General features: G+C 34.3%; 1 protein-coding gene across 8 annotated transcripts in view; it reads right to left on the minus strand.

The window, feature by feature from the left end:
• Positions 1–14,715, minus strand: part of CAMK2D (calcium/calmodulin dependent protein kinase II delta) — a 295,243-nt gene that overhangs the window by 31,294 nt on the left and 249,234 nt on the right. For 5 of the 8 annotated variants that reach the window (XM_058549956.1, XM_058549952.1, XM_058549949.1 and 2 more), the window contains 5 exons: positions 14,178–14,300; positions 13,260–13,343; positions 12,762–12,804; positions 9,406–9,443; positions 543–591 (listed from right to left, as the gene is read on the minus strand). In XM_058549956.1, the coding sequence (XP_058405939.1) occupies positions 543–591; positions 9,406–9,443; positions 12,762–12,804; positions 13,260–13,343; positions 14,178–14,300 (337 nt within the window). The remainder of the gene's footprint in view (positions 1–542; positions 592–9,405; positions 9,444–12,761; positions 12,805–13,259; positions 13,344–14,177; positions 14,301–14,715) is intronic. The other 3 variants (XM_058549950.1, XM_058549953.1, XM_058549955.1) reach the window with 1 other exon arrangement.

Raw genomic sequence — 14,715 nt, forward strand, 5'->3', positions numbered from 1 at the left:
ACACTGGCAATGATTCGTGTGTAGCTAAAAGAACCAGGGCAACTGAACTGAATGGAGGGCAAGAATATAGCAGGAAAGTACATGAAAACCAGGATAAAAAGGCTGCCAAATGCAAAATTCCATTGACACTCAATCGAGACCATTGAAAGTTTAAAAATAAAACACTTATTTTCATACTCCATTCTTGAATATAAATTGTTTTCTAGAAGCTTTCATGAATGAATGTAATACATTTTTATAGTTCCTTTTGACTGATACATTTACAATTTGATGCTGTTTCTAAACTGTCACTACTAGTTTAAAATCACAATGTGCTTGAATATACCACGTCTATAGTTTAAAAATAGAAAAGAATATAATGTGAAAGAAAATTGATGAAATCCATACATATAATCAAAATAATAATGTACTTATAAAAAGAAAATTATTTTTGTGTCTTAGGATAGGCCTAGTTCCGAAACTCATTAGTTATTTGAAACAGATATTTTTTTGATATATATGGAAATCTGAGTTATGATTTTCCATTTCTGGCTTAATCATACCTTTCACATCTTCATCCTCAATTGTTGTATTTGAACTCTCTGTTGACTCCTGTTGAGAAGAAAACACGTTTTAAGTTGCAAACAATGAATAGCTTACCTTTTTTTCTTCTTAAAGAATTGACGAGTGATGTACGTATCATGCAAAATTCTTCAGCAGGCTGTGTGCATATGCTGACATGCAAATGGACAAATACATTACGTGGTTGTAACAGAAATAAAATGCCAAACGCTGCAAACATTTAAAAAAAGGGAGTACTCTGGTTGCCTAATCTCTGAAGCAGGATAAATCTAGGTGATTTGGAGAAGCAGCGGAAGTATGCAACTTATTTGAAGCAGCGGAAGTATGCAACTTATTTTAAGAACTGTGTAAGATGTGTTTGTGTTACAGTGCCCCATAAGGTGTGCTTTTTCTATGTATTTATGAGAAATTTAATATATTAGCCTAATAACTTTGAACCTTAAAATAAACAATGTTTATTCCCAATTAATTAATGAGTAAAATAGGCCCTTCTTTGCATAAGGCACTATATCAAGCACTGAACTCGAAGCCCATTTGTCTGCCTTACTCCTCTGCAGAGAGAGAAAGCATTTCACTGCATCATTTGATGAAGAAGCCTCAGGGGCTAAGCTGAGACATGTTAAAAGTGCTTTTAAGAAGGATTACCATGTTTGTAGTCAGCACAATGGAATTACAATGAATAATTTACTTTCGAGGACAATCAGATTTTTTTCATTAATTTCTAAATTAGAAACTGGCTGTTGCTGATAAGAAACCTGCTCCCATAATGAAAAGACAAAGCTATTTCTTTCTAAAACTACAAACACAGTTGAAGATTAATAAGCACACTTAAAAGGACACTGTCACTGCCAGTATTAAGACATGTTCCTTAAAATGGTTTGATAAATTTTTCCATTAAGAATGTACTAATAAAATATTTTCTAGCAAAGAAATTTAGTAATATTCATAAGAGAAACACAATTTTCTGCTTGAAATGATTGAAGGGTAGAGCTGAAAAAAATCGGAAACAAACTTCTAATCAACAGCTCTGTGCTCAGTGACGAAAAACACAGTTTGAAAAATGATGCAAATGCAGTCAGTGTCCTTTTAGAGATTCAATATTCAAAAAGGCGATCAATTTATATAAACATCATATGTAATATCTGAACCAAAGGGACAGACTAATGAAAGATGTATCCAGAGTCTCCATACACACAAAACCAAAGCAGTCTTCATGCGTTTCTCAATGTGACCTAGTGTTCAATTTAAACTCAAGATGAAGGTAAACCCATGCACTGTAAAAAGAAACTAATCCACGTAAGCAAGGAACGTCATGCAGCAACGCTTACAAATGACACAGCTAGAACTAGCGAAGTGTCCACTCCAGCTGCTACGCTTGGTCTTTCATTTGCTAATGATATTGAAAAAAATTGTTCTCATACGTGATGCTCCTGACTACCTCAAGTCTTTTAGGGACTCAGAACATTTTAAGTATCATGACTAAAAAATACACCTCATATTGAAGAACACTACATGTTTTTTACTTTAATAATTTTAATATTGATCAATTAAATGTTAAGCCAGAGGAAATGTTTTCTAAGACTTAAACATTGTTGATAAACATAAGGAGAAGTAAGACCCATGACTATACTTAATATTTGAGACAAGTATGATAAAGTATTTTTTCCTCCCCTTAGAGATATGATAATGTATGAGAAGTAATATACTGGGAACAAGGTACACGTTCAGAAAATGTCTCCTTTCATCCTATAGACATGTATACAAGTACTACTGCTTAGTTAACATGCCGTGCAAACAATTTACAACGGATAGGAAACCTCACAGTCTTCTTTCAGCATAAGTAGTTAAATGTCTGTTACTGAAATGCATATAACTCAACAAAAACAAACATATTTCACAAGAAGTGAAACTCTCTGAGTCTCCTCAAATTCATGCCAAACAACATCAACAAGAAATTAAAAGAAAAAACACTATGACAACAGAATAAATAAAACTCAAAAGCAACATTCAATTTAACAAATACCTATGAACTCAAGTTTATATTTTTTGAAGACAGTGGAATGACATAGCAAGAAATTCTAAAATTACATGCAGAATACATCTACAGTACAATGCACAGACAGGCATGGAAAAAAAAAAGACCAGATGGAATTGCTTAAGATACACAGTCATCTTGACATAAAGACTTCATTTAACCCGACTTGTATTGACTAATGGTATCATTCATTTCTCTTTCAAGACGTCATTCAGTTTTGTTTTGAAAGAAATATGTGTACAGTTCTAGATAAATTAGGCCCAAAAGAAAGTGTGGTAGAAAAAGGGTAAGGATTTTGTTTCCTATTTTTAGATAATGAATTAATTTTGCTTTGCAGATTTGATGAGATGTGTAATCTTGTTAAAGCATGATGATGTTGATTCTTTCTGAATACCTTGTTTCCATCAGGGTTGTGGATTACAGTAGTTTGGGGCTCCTGAGTGAGAACAAAATAGAGAAAGAAACAGTTCGCATTGGTAAGTACATTCTTACTACTGTGAGGGACAGAGCAGAGCGAGCCAGCTGACAAAACTACATAGTGACCCAGAGCTTAAGCGATGTTAACTACTATCAGAGGTTGCAGCTGACAAGATCTCTGATGAAAGATCTCCCTGGGGAGCCCATGAGATAGGACACCTCAGCACCCAGCAAGCAGCATGCACAGACCTCATTCGTGATCAGCACACAGACAAGGCTTTGAAGTTTGGAGAACTAAAGAGGCACTCACTGTTTCACAAAGTCCTGTACCAGATAGAGCTTTCCCTTCTCATTTAATGAGCAGCGTGTTAATATCTGCCCCATGGGAAACTAGCCAAGGACACTGGAGATGAGAACTCTTTGAGATCATCTCAAATTCTTGTGAAGATATTTTTCAGCTGTATTTCTCTGAGAACTGATTATGGTGTCATCAGTATAATTAATACACAAATAAATACTCTTGGAAAATCTAGAACCACTGGACTGCACTTAAAAAAAGGGCCATCCTAAAGACTGTATTTCAAAAGTCCATGAGAAATTCTAAGGAATATTTAAAAAGTTCATTTAAAGGGTTCTAGAACTAATCGTATAATCACTATAATTTGAGACATATTCCTGTTAAATCTCATGTTAACTCATATCTAAAAGAAATTTCTGCTTTATGGACTATATATACAGCAGATTTGCTTGTAAAGTCGTGTTTTTCCATGAAGAAAAAATTATTATTCTTATTGCTTTCTATCAGAAAATTGAAGAAATATTCCCAAGTGGAAAATAACACTCAAATAACTGATTTAAAAAAGGATTCAGTGTCCATACATGAATGGCATGCTTGGCACTTTCACTACATGGTGTCTCGCTACTGGGCATTACTACAACTCCTTGGGAGTTCTCTCTAAGTGTAAGCACTCTCTCCCCTCTAGTATCTCCTCTCCACCACAGTTTATGCTGCAATATTTAGAGAACATATTTACTGCTTCCCTTCTTCCTTTCCGTGGCTAGAGGTGTAATCAACACTGTTTTTTACTAGTAGATAACTTGCTATCTTGATGTGTCCTTCCTTTAAATGTTTTTAAATTGAGGCTTCAGTTAACCCAAGTGAAATAATCCCCTAACATTTTCAGTTCATTTGAAATAACAGCACCAAGGACAGTAAAAAATCAGAAACATTTCTGAAAATCATAAATCAAAATACGGAACATTTTGGGGAAAATATTCTGGAACTCAGAGCATTGAATGCCAGTATTCAAATCTCAAATTTTAACACCACCATCTCAAAGTATTAAACCGATTTAGTTGTTAATGGTGTGAATTTGATTGAAATGGACAAAAGTGGTTCCCACTGATAACTCAAAGCTCTATGCTATGCAATTTCATTCTCTGGAGTAAAGTGAAACAGTGATAATTTAATTTAAAACACAACAAACAAACAGCCTTAAATTATCCAGTGCCTCTTCATCTCAGAAAGTGAGGTCTTACAAAGCCCCGCTGTCTTTTAATAAGAGGAAAACGAGAACTCTGAATAAGGTCTACGTTTACTGTTGTCTAGCAATCACCCCTTAGCTCTTCTTGATGTCAACGTTTGCGTCAAGAAAGGAAGAAACTATTGTCTGCATGATCAGAGCTACCATCAGAAGAAGAGCTAAGAGCCACCAGAGCGCATTGTAGGGCATTTCTAAGGCAGCATGCAACAATGTCAACGACGGAGACCACAGCTATCAATACAACGTTCAACATGAAATGAGATCTCATGTTAGCAACACACTGCTTGACAACTACCTTAACAAAAAGAAAAGAAAAAAAAGAACTTTTTTCATGTCTTAGAGAAAACAAAAACAAAAACTAAACCCAACAAAAGAAAATATTTATATATATATGTATCTATATAGTGAAAGCAAATGAGAGAAACAACAGAAAACAGTAAAGAACTTAAGAAGGGTTACAAAGAGTCCAGGTATACCAGCGCCGGGGTAGGAATATTTTCTTTGGGGCTGGTTACCACGTTGGCTTTGTTGTTTATCTGTAGGTATGCAGAAAATAGAAACAGAGATGCCTTAAACCCCTTGGTAGCCAATGTCTCTATACGCAGCATGTCTACATGGAGATATAGACATGAAAATAAAGAGCCACTGAAGATGAACATGGAAGACACTGTGATGACTGAGAGGAATGATGACCAGTTCTCGTCTCCGATGGCCACACATGGGCTAGGACCATGTCTGTGATGATGGAATGATAAAACAGACTTGGCTGCTTTGGCTGTGCCACCTTAGCAAACAGACAAAGAGCTGCTTCAATGGAGCTCAAATCATGTTTCAGAGTATGAAATGAATAGAAACATTTTCATACTCTTCAAGTTGGATTTGTTTTCCAGCTTCCCATTGTTCACTGTGAGGAATACATTCCTTTTTTCATTTTATTCTTGAGCCTGAAGTCACACATAGACTGTCTTTCTCTGGGGAACCATCATCACTTTGTTTGGTAAGCATCCAATTAAAAACTCAGATCTTCTGAGGAAATTCAGGCTTTATAATATATTTTTTTTAATGATAACTCTTGGTCTCCTTTAAAAAATACATCTTCAATTATAAATGGACAAATTGAACTCTTTATTATATTCTGAATGTAAAAAGACTTTATTTTTCACCATTGTTGGAGAGGAAAACTACTATGTTTTCCGTCAAAGTGTTACTGCTAGTGTTGAAGACTATATTTGGTAATATCATTCCCCTGCTTTAACATAATTGGGTTTGACCTTAAAGAAGAGATCATTGTCACTAAGGAAGCCACATTGTGAAAGCAATTCAGAGGGTCAATAAGTATTGTAATGGGCCCACAGAGAAGACTCTTGGTAGACAAGTGGCAACTTGAAACTACAATTTAGTTTGGGCACTAAAGAATCAAAGACTAAAAAGTAATAATCAACATTCATTTAAATCATGCATGACAACTTACATTATGGTTATCAAACAAATATAAATTAACATTCATTTTCTTGCACTGTATTATCTAGGTATTTTCTTTACATATTATTATCTAAAGGAATACATTCCATAATTTTAGTATAAATGTACTTAAGGATTTAAAGAGAAGAACATACTGAGTAAAATAAACAAATAGCAAATGAGGATTTACAAGCAATTACATCCATTTAATTGTTTGGACTTTATGAGAATTCTTTTCTTTCATATTTTATACCTACAGATCATATTGAAATTAGCACTAAGTGGAAGATAGAAGGTTAGAGAAATTAATTTAGGTATGTAATATTTTGCTTTTCTATTCATTCACATTTGTGTGATTATTTGGTATCAGCATTATTTAAATAAGCTATAACACTGTGCTCTGTGACATGCAGGAAAAAAAAAGAAAAATTTTCGTGTTCTTTACTAGAAAACTCTTTAAATGTTAAGCCATCAATCTATATTTTGCAGATAGCTTTTTACAATTTTTCTTTAAATAAAAGTTCACAGAATTTAACATAAAATTTGTGCAACAGCCAAAAAGATAAGAGATAATGGAGTCTATTAAACAGGGATCAAAATTTAGTATTTATGTTAGTATAAAATATATGAGACAAGAGGAAGGGTACACACACAAATAATTTACTATCAGAAAGAGTGCTTGGCAAAACACACCTGACTTCTTATCAGATTATCAGAGGTGCTAATGATTAAAGCACCACATGTGTTTAATATGCTATAGTCAGTTTATATCAGTGCATGCAAATGAAAGAGAAATATACTGAGAAACTTTTATTTCCATTTTGAGACAAGAACTTGATTTTTTTCTAGGATATAGTTGCCAAGAGGTGCTGCTTTTTCTAGTGAAAATGTCCTGCATGCACACCTATGCACACACACTTATCTGCACAAGCACGCACACACACACAACACACACCCCTACATATGTCCACATATAAGATACACAGCGTACACACACCACCAGGTCTTCCATCTGAAAGCCACTGTGTCCGGATGAGCCATCCTTGATCATCAGGCATGGCAAATGTGAGTTAAATGAGTCTGTGCCTCGACCACATATTTAGTTGTGCACATTTAGTTGTATGTAAATGTGTAGTTAAAAACTTTTTTGTTAATGTAAAGATTAGCTTAATGACTTTTTTTGTTATGGGAAATCTTTTGAAGGTATTTGTAATATTAATTAATTGAAAAATAATAGAATTTCTAAGTAAAAGGCTAGGAAGACTTCCTTTTAAAAACTCAAATATCAAGTATGGGTTCAACTGTAGCCATCTTCTAAACATATAAGAACTCTGGCACTTTTGTTTGTGGAATGTAGTTACTTTATATTATGGAAGCAGAGTATTTTTCTTTAAAAAAAACTGAATCAAACCAGATATTCAAATGCTACACTGACTTATTCTTATGATGCATGGGCAAAATATTCCTATTTCTCCGGTGTTGAGTTTATTTCGTTTTGAGGTTAAGTATTTCCTCTAAGGGGCTTAACTAGGATGGGTCCATTGTAAGATCACTTTCACACTATTTATAAACTCCATGGTAGGTGTATTATGTGGTGCATCTGAACCAAGAACCACTCCTATTTTAGTAATCATGATCATCATTTAAAAATAATTCTATAGTGTTTCTTCACTGGTCAGTAAATAGACATTAGTTATATCATGGTGTCTTCAGTTTCAAGAGAAAATTGGACTTTGTCCCTGTAAAAGATCCTTTAATATCATATGGATGAAGGTCCAAACTTTTTACATGTTTAAAAAATTCAATTTCAAAGAAAAACCGTATTATGTTAACATGAGTGCTGTGTTTTGATAGTTAATCAACACTGACCTGTAATGGTCCTACACTCTCTCCACTTACACTAATTTAGGTAAATACGATCGTTTTATTCCTAAGTGTGAATTTTCACAGGAGGAGAAATCTGGGAGATAGAAATCCTCACCATCATCTGAACACTCGAACTGGACTTCCTTTTCTGAATTGACCAGTCAGAGAGAAAGGAAAAGAAAAACACATGACCGGTTGAATTTTGAAAGTATCAAAGCATGGATCACAGAATAATTTTGTCTTTAAAGAGGAGCTATAAGTTGACTAGAAGAAAAAATTTCTGGAAATGTTTCTTTCTATATCAAGAGAGTAGTGAAAATAAATCTCTCAATAGGAGCTGTGAGCCCTGCATCACTGAACGGTACAGAAAAACATGGGAGAATAAAACATTTGGAAAATCTAAAATATCACATTTCCACCAACGCAACATTGGGAAGAAGGCAGACATCAACAGTCATTACTGAAACTTAAATTGAATAAACTAAGCAGAAGGAAGACAATGTCACAGGCTGAGGAAGGCAATTGGTCAGCGGCAAATGCCCTCCTAACGGGAATCACAATGGCATGATCACCACAGCGCTGGAAATTCCCAAATCACACACAGACAGGTGGTGAGGAAATGGCTAGGCGTGAACATAAGAAGTGACAAATGATTTTCTATCTCATATTTTCAAAATGAACTGACCACCCGACTTCGGGTCAAGTTCAAATGTTAGAATATTAACTAATTCCCAAGAATGCTGAAGTGTTCATGTGGAATGTAGGCATCTGCCATTAGAAGAGAAAGAAAAGGATTAAAGAAATAAAACATTTAGGTAATACTCTGGAAAGATAACAAACATAATGCAAATATAAGGTTACATTCAATCAAAGGTAAATTCCCACGAAACAAAAGAGAATCAGTAGAAAATAAGTTGTATTATTTTCTTTGGAAATCCAAGAAAGTCAAAATATCTTGCTGTTATCTTTCTTAGAAAATTTTTCTAATATTTGTTCATATTATACATCTTGACTATGTCTCTCAAAATAGAAGCACAGGAACAATTAAGACCTTTATAAAAACTGCCCAAACAGAGAAATTTAGTCATTCGACGTTCGATTTCCCAGACCGAATGATTTGATTTTTTTCTCCAGCTATACATTTCAGCAGGCTTCAAAAGAGCATAGCATAACCATTTGGAAAAGCATTTGGTTTTTACAGATTTTCAGGTCACCATGATAGTTTGGGATTATAGTAAAGCAGAGAGGATTAAGACATTCAGTTTTTACAGCAACTCCATATAAAAGTAATATTTTGTCGTGATTATGTAATATATAATAAAATAGAAAAAAATACAGCTTTTGTTGGTATAAATATTAGTCATCTTTGTGTATGAGATTATTTTATTCTTTAACCTTCATCCTTTATCAGGAACTATAAAAAATACAAGCTGCAAAGACTTAGGACTTAATATTTAACATTTTAAAATTATTCAGCATCTGACAGTCAGAAATGATTTTAGGAGCACCTGTTTAACTTACCTTTACTCCATCTGGTTTCTTCAACAAACTCTTGGCTGCTGCAAAACGAGAGTAAAATCACTTTAGTGAGTTATCCATAGAAACCCACAGCCAGGCAACAAAACAAGGGTGCTGTGTCCTTCTACCACCTTTACTGAGTCATGGCCAACATACGCCAAGTTATCAAGGTCACACTGATGAGCGCGAGCTTACAGGACATTGAAATACAGTATCACTTTTCTTGGTTTTGCCACATCAAATTTAGAACTAAATTCTTATTTAGTTCATTGCATATAATTGAACACTTTGCCAGTTATGTTACTGGACTTTATCTCACTGTTGGTTGCGAAAAGGATACTGGAACTTTAACTGGACTATGTTTTTGTAATCCAGAAAGTTGATTTCAGTCTTCAGACATCAGCTTACAGATTGTATTACATGTTCATTCACACCACAAGTAGGGTGACCATGTCGGTTCTGCCACGTAAGCCCTCTTTCTAGAGGTTTAAAACTCATTTGTGAAAATTTGCTCTGGCTAAATAACATCTTCTTAAAAATATATATTTGAAATCAGATTTCATTTTTACAAAAAATATTACTGTATTGAAAATGAAATGGTATATTATTGACCTAGAGCAAATTTTTTAAACTCTTAGCATATGACTTTTCAAAAAAAGGCATTATATATTTTTTTATTCTTTAAAATCAGAATACAGAGGCTTCATAAATAAGAGCCTTTCATATTGAAAAATCGAAAATCATAAAATTTGAGGTGAGATATAAAACAAAATGAAATCTTCAACTAAATCAGAGAACTCCTGAAGTATATGGTCTTATATGAAGCTTCATCTTCTTGGAGGGGGGCCTTGAGCACTCCTTCTGTTACTGGGCTTTGTGAGTTGATTAAAAGGTGAAATCGTCCTTTCAAAAATATACTTATGAATGGGCACATACACAGTGAACAGATTATACAACTGTCAGTGACAATTGGTACACCAAGTGTGGAACATTCACTAATACGCAGGACAAAGTACACACACATGCTTCCGTTTAATGTTAATTGTGTATATAATTATTTAAGCGTATCAGAACAGAATTTGGCATCTGAAATGGAAATATCTGGCTATAATAGAACTGCATGAACATGTAATTTCCTGACATCCATTTGACTTGGGTCATTATTTTGGTATCACTTTGGTATAATTTTAAATTTATTTAAAATATACAAAAATGTTAATTTTATTTAGTCTTTAGCAACAAAGCTATTAATTTAGTATTAATCGAAATTGTAAGAAATAGTTGCCTTAGCTATAATACTGTTTGCCTGGAGCTAAAAAGCAATATTAAGTAAATCCTGTGGCAGTTAATAGGTTAGAAAGCAAACAGAATAATTGGAATTGCAGTAGCAAGCAAAGAGAAGACAATGATTCGGGGTAAGCAGGGATTTGGCCTGGGAGATGCAGAAATGTCCCTTTTGGTTACTATTCACCTTACCTCACAAGAAATACATTCCACATAAAGGGAGAAAAGAAAAAATAAAAACAACTTTATAACCATATACTTATGGACAAATTACTTTAAAGAACATGTTTGGCAACAAAACAGAATGAATAAAATACTCAAAACTAAAATGCAATATCAAGTACAAGATGTTGTAACTGAGTCAAATGTTATTCAGTTGGTTTTAAAATGATGGATTAAAAAAAAAGTTTGCTTTTCATGCTAAGACATTCAGAAACAATATAAAATCCACATATTAGTCATGAGTTTTTAGTTTACACGATGACGAAAAGGAAAATGAGGTAAACAAAAAGCTTCTATATATGGGTGCATTTATTAACAAAGGCCCAATTTATGCCTAAGAGTGTATTTAACACTTTAACAAAATACATAATCCTAATTCTGGAGATTTTCTTTTCAAAGTTAGTCATTAACAATATCTACTATATAAATCATCCTACCTTTTAGTGCTTCACTATTGGGCCACAGTGAAATATTTATTTGAATATAGTATATATTAGTTAATATGTGATGAGATGACATTGAACTCACCCATATAAATGTCAACTATATTGATCAACTGTTCATAAAACAGGTAACTTGACAAAGGCAGTAACAAAGTTTTATTACACTAAACAAATTGGACAAAATACATACAATTGACTAACACGGTCCCTCAATTTGAAGCATTACTCATTGTATTATTTGTTGTTGTTGAACAGCTCAGTGGAAGCCTTTGGAAAGCTTCCTACGGCTTCACATTATCTATGACTAAATACAACAGCGGACAAAAGGTGACCATTTAATACAATCGTAAACAAGAACATTTGATAATGAAATGGATCATCATCTCAAATCACTATAACACCCAGGCTAAGTATGTAGTAGGAATAAAGAACTGAAGAAATAGCTGGATAATTTGATGCCCCAGATCATTCTCACGGAAATGGTAAGCAAGATAAAATGGTAATATTTATGGCAAATCTTTTGACAACTGTTCCAAGTCTAAATAGCCAAACAGTAAGTTTACTAAGTGCAGCTTTCTCGCTGCTTCACCCCCTCCCCGTACATAAGACTGATTAACATTTACCAACATTTTATTTTTGGAAACCTGGTCCTTTGAGATAATCTATCAAAGAAGGGGGCTCCAAAACTCAATTTCTGGAAATAATATATACTTTATGTCGATTTTGGAGAGTCATTCCTTTAATAACGAAATGGTTTACCTTCTTTTAGTCCATTATTTAACAAACATTTTCACCATGGAATCATTTCGAGGAATGTTTATTATCCTATGACATAACCGTGGGTAGACTCTCTGTCAATTCTTGAGTTGAGATACCTTTGAAAGCTGTAATCATTCTTACAGCATGCCAAGATACTACTGTACTGTCAAAAGAACTTAGGCCTAAGAGAACTGCATTCCTCAATAAGAGTCTTCTTTTAAAAATCTTGCTTATTGGGATTCTCTATGAGAATGAGACAAAAAAAAAAACCTTATTCATAATTATTACTTTATGAAATAAATAATTCTAGGTTCGAAGTGCTGAGCTTCAGGATGAGGGAGCACATATTTCCACAACCTGTGCGTACCCAGCAGGGACGACAGATGGTGTCAAGTCCTGTGCCCTCAATGCCCGGTGGCGTGGCTGCCTGGGCAGCTCCCGAGAGGGCATCGGACCCTAACGTCTCCTCGGAGACGGCGCCGGGGGGGGCGGATTCCTAACGGCAGCATAGGTGAGGAAGGAATTCATGCACACATTTGCCATTCCTGAACAACAGAGTTTTTCTCATTATTAGATTTTTTTTTTTAATTCCAAAAAGACTACTAAAGAAGAGAGCACAGGGTAGGATAGCAGAGTTCTTAACACATGTACCTGAAAAATTCCTCGTTGCCAGCATAGTTGTCAAGATGGCACCCTGTCAGAGAAATAAGAATACAAAATTAACGTTGCCTCTGCAAATCTTAGACCTAACAAATATGCAGTCCTTGATAACAGATCTTCTCTTAGCCCTACTTCCAGTCAGGGGATTTTGTTTGTTTTTGTGTTTTGGTTTCCTGAGAGTAGCAGGCCTCTGTCTCTCATACAGCCGGGAAGGGACGGCCATCGTGGCAGCTGGATTCCGATTATCAAATTGCACAGCTGTTTTCCACTGAAGGGAGGGACCACAACACACATGGCCACACTCATCCTAGCTCTTCACTGTGCGTTTAATTCCGGTGTATATTCCACTTTCTCAAGACCCAGAAGAGGAATAAGAGTATTGAGGTCTACACATTTAAAAGCCTTTGCTAAAAGTTATTTTCCTCAGACAGAATCTTCACTTCCCACTCTGCCAAATCCACTTTCCCACAAATATGTAAAATGCCTTACCTTCAGTTTTCTTCTAGCATTAAATTTCTTTAAGCAGTCTACAGTCTCCTGTCTGTGCATCATGGAAGCAACAGTAGAACGTTGCTGGAAGAGGAGAAAAAGAAACTTAATTGAGGGTATTTAAAACATTCTAAGCATAATAGTAGCCTCAGGTTCATCACATCTTTCCCGCGCCCATACGATGAACCTGTAAGTATTCAACTGCAAAAGTTCTGTAATAACAAAAGGTTGATTTTGCCAAGACTATTTGTGACTAAGATGCAACATTTATCTACAGTACGTATAGAAACAAGAATCAGTAATTTCCCAAATTATCTTTATTTCAATATGTTGTTAATCATATTTCTATTGGACTGCCTTTTGTTTACCTAGCATCATATTTTACTGCCCTAACATCTGACACTCATCTCTAGAAATTTACTGAAATCTGTACATTCCTTGCACGTTTCATACTATTTTCCTTAGTACTTCTAAAGCACATTCAGTCTACTGGGGCTATTCTGTCAGGCTAGTAAAACTCTACTCCCAACTTCCAAACCTCACATTTTTTTCTAAAGCTGCGTAATGATAAGTAACAGAACTTTGTCTAATCTTTTCTTCTGGGATATATTTAATCTTAGTGTCATTTTCTTAACCACTGTTCATGGGTATTAACAATAATTGGTGGGGAAAATACTCATTCCTTGTGTTATTGTAGGCAATATTTACTTAGCAATCTCTGTAAATCAGATTTTGCTACCTGAAATAGCATTTTTCACCACTACAAAATTTATTTTGTTAAATACCCTGAGTCAAAAATTCATTCATTCTAAGTTTCATCTTTTTTCTGCAAGAATTATTTTAAATCCATGAAAAAAATTTAAAGCAGAGTTTATGTTCCATTTTAGCTCCTGAGGTCTTTGGAGGACTGTCACTTACACAAATCCATGGGTGTTTCAGTGCCTCCGAGGCTGTGATACGCTTGGCGGGGTTGATAGTAAGCATTTTATTGATGAGGTCTTTAGCTTCAGGAGTCACTGTGTCCCACTCTGGTGATGGAAACTTCAAAAATATAAATTTACAGAGTTTAAAAAATAGATACACTCAGTTGAACAGGGAAGAGCCAAATACACTAATCATTTCCTTAAGCAGTGAATTTCTTCATAAATTTACTTTTTGTATAATTTCTATCTTGTATCTGCATAAAGATAAATTGATGTAGACATATATATATCCCTCCATGTATATATATCTACATGTATTAAAGACATATATATATCCCTCCATGTATATATATCTACATGTCTATATATATTATAGACATATATATATCCATGTATATATATCTACATGTATTAAAGACATATATATATCCCTCCATGTATATATATCTACATGTATTAAATAAGGGACAAACATATATACTAACTTGCATATTATATCTAGTAAATACATTTTAAAATTTAGAAAAATAATC

The sequence above is a fragment of the Diceros bicornis genome, chromosome 11 (genome assembly GCF_020826845.1).
Source record: "Diceros bicornis minor isolate mBicDic1 chromosome 11, mDicBic1.mat.cur, whole genome shotgun sequence".
NCBI lineage: Eukaryota > Metazoa > Chordata > Mammalia > Perissodactyla > Rhinocerotidae > Diceros > Diceros bicornis.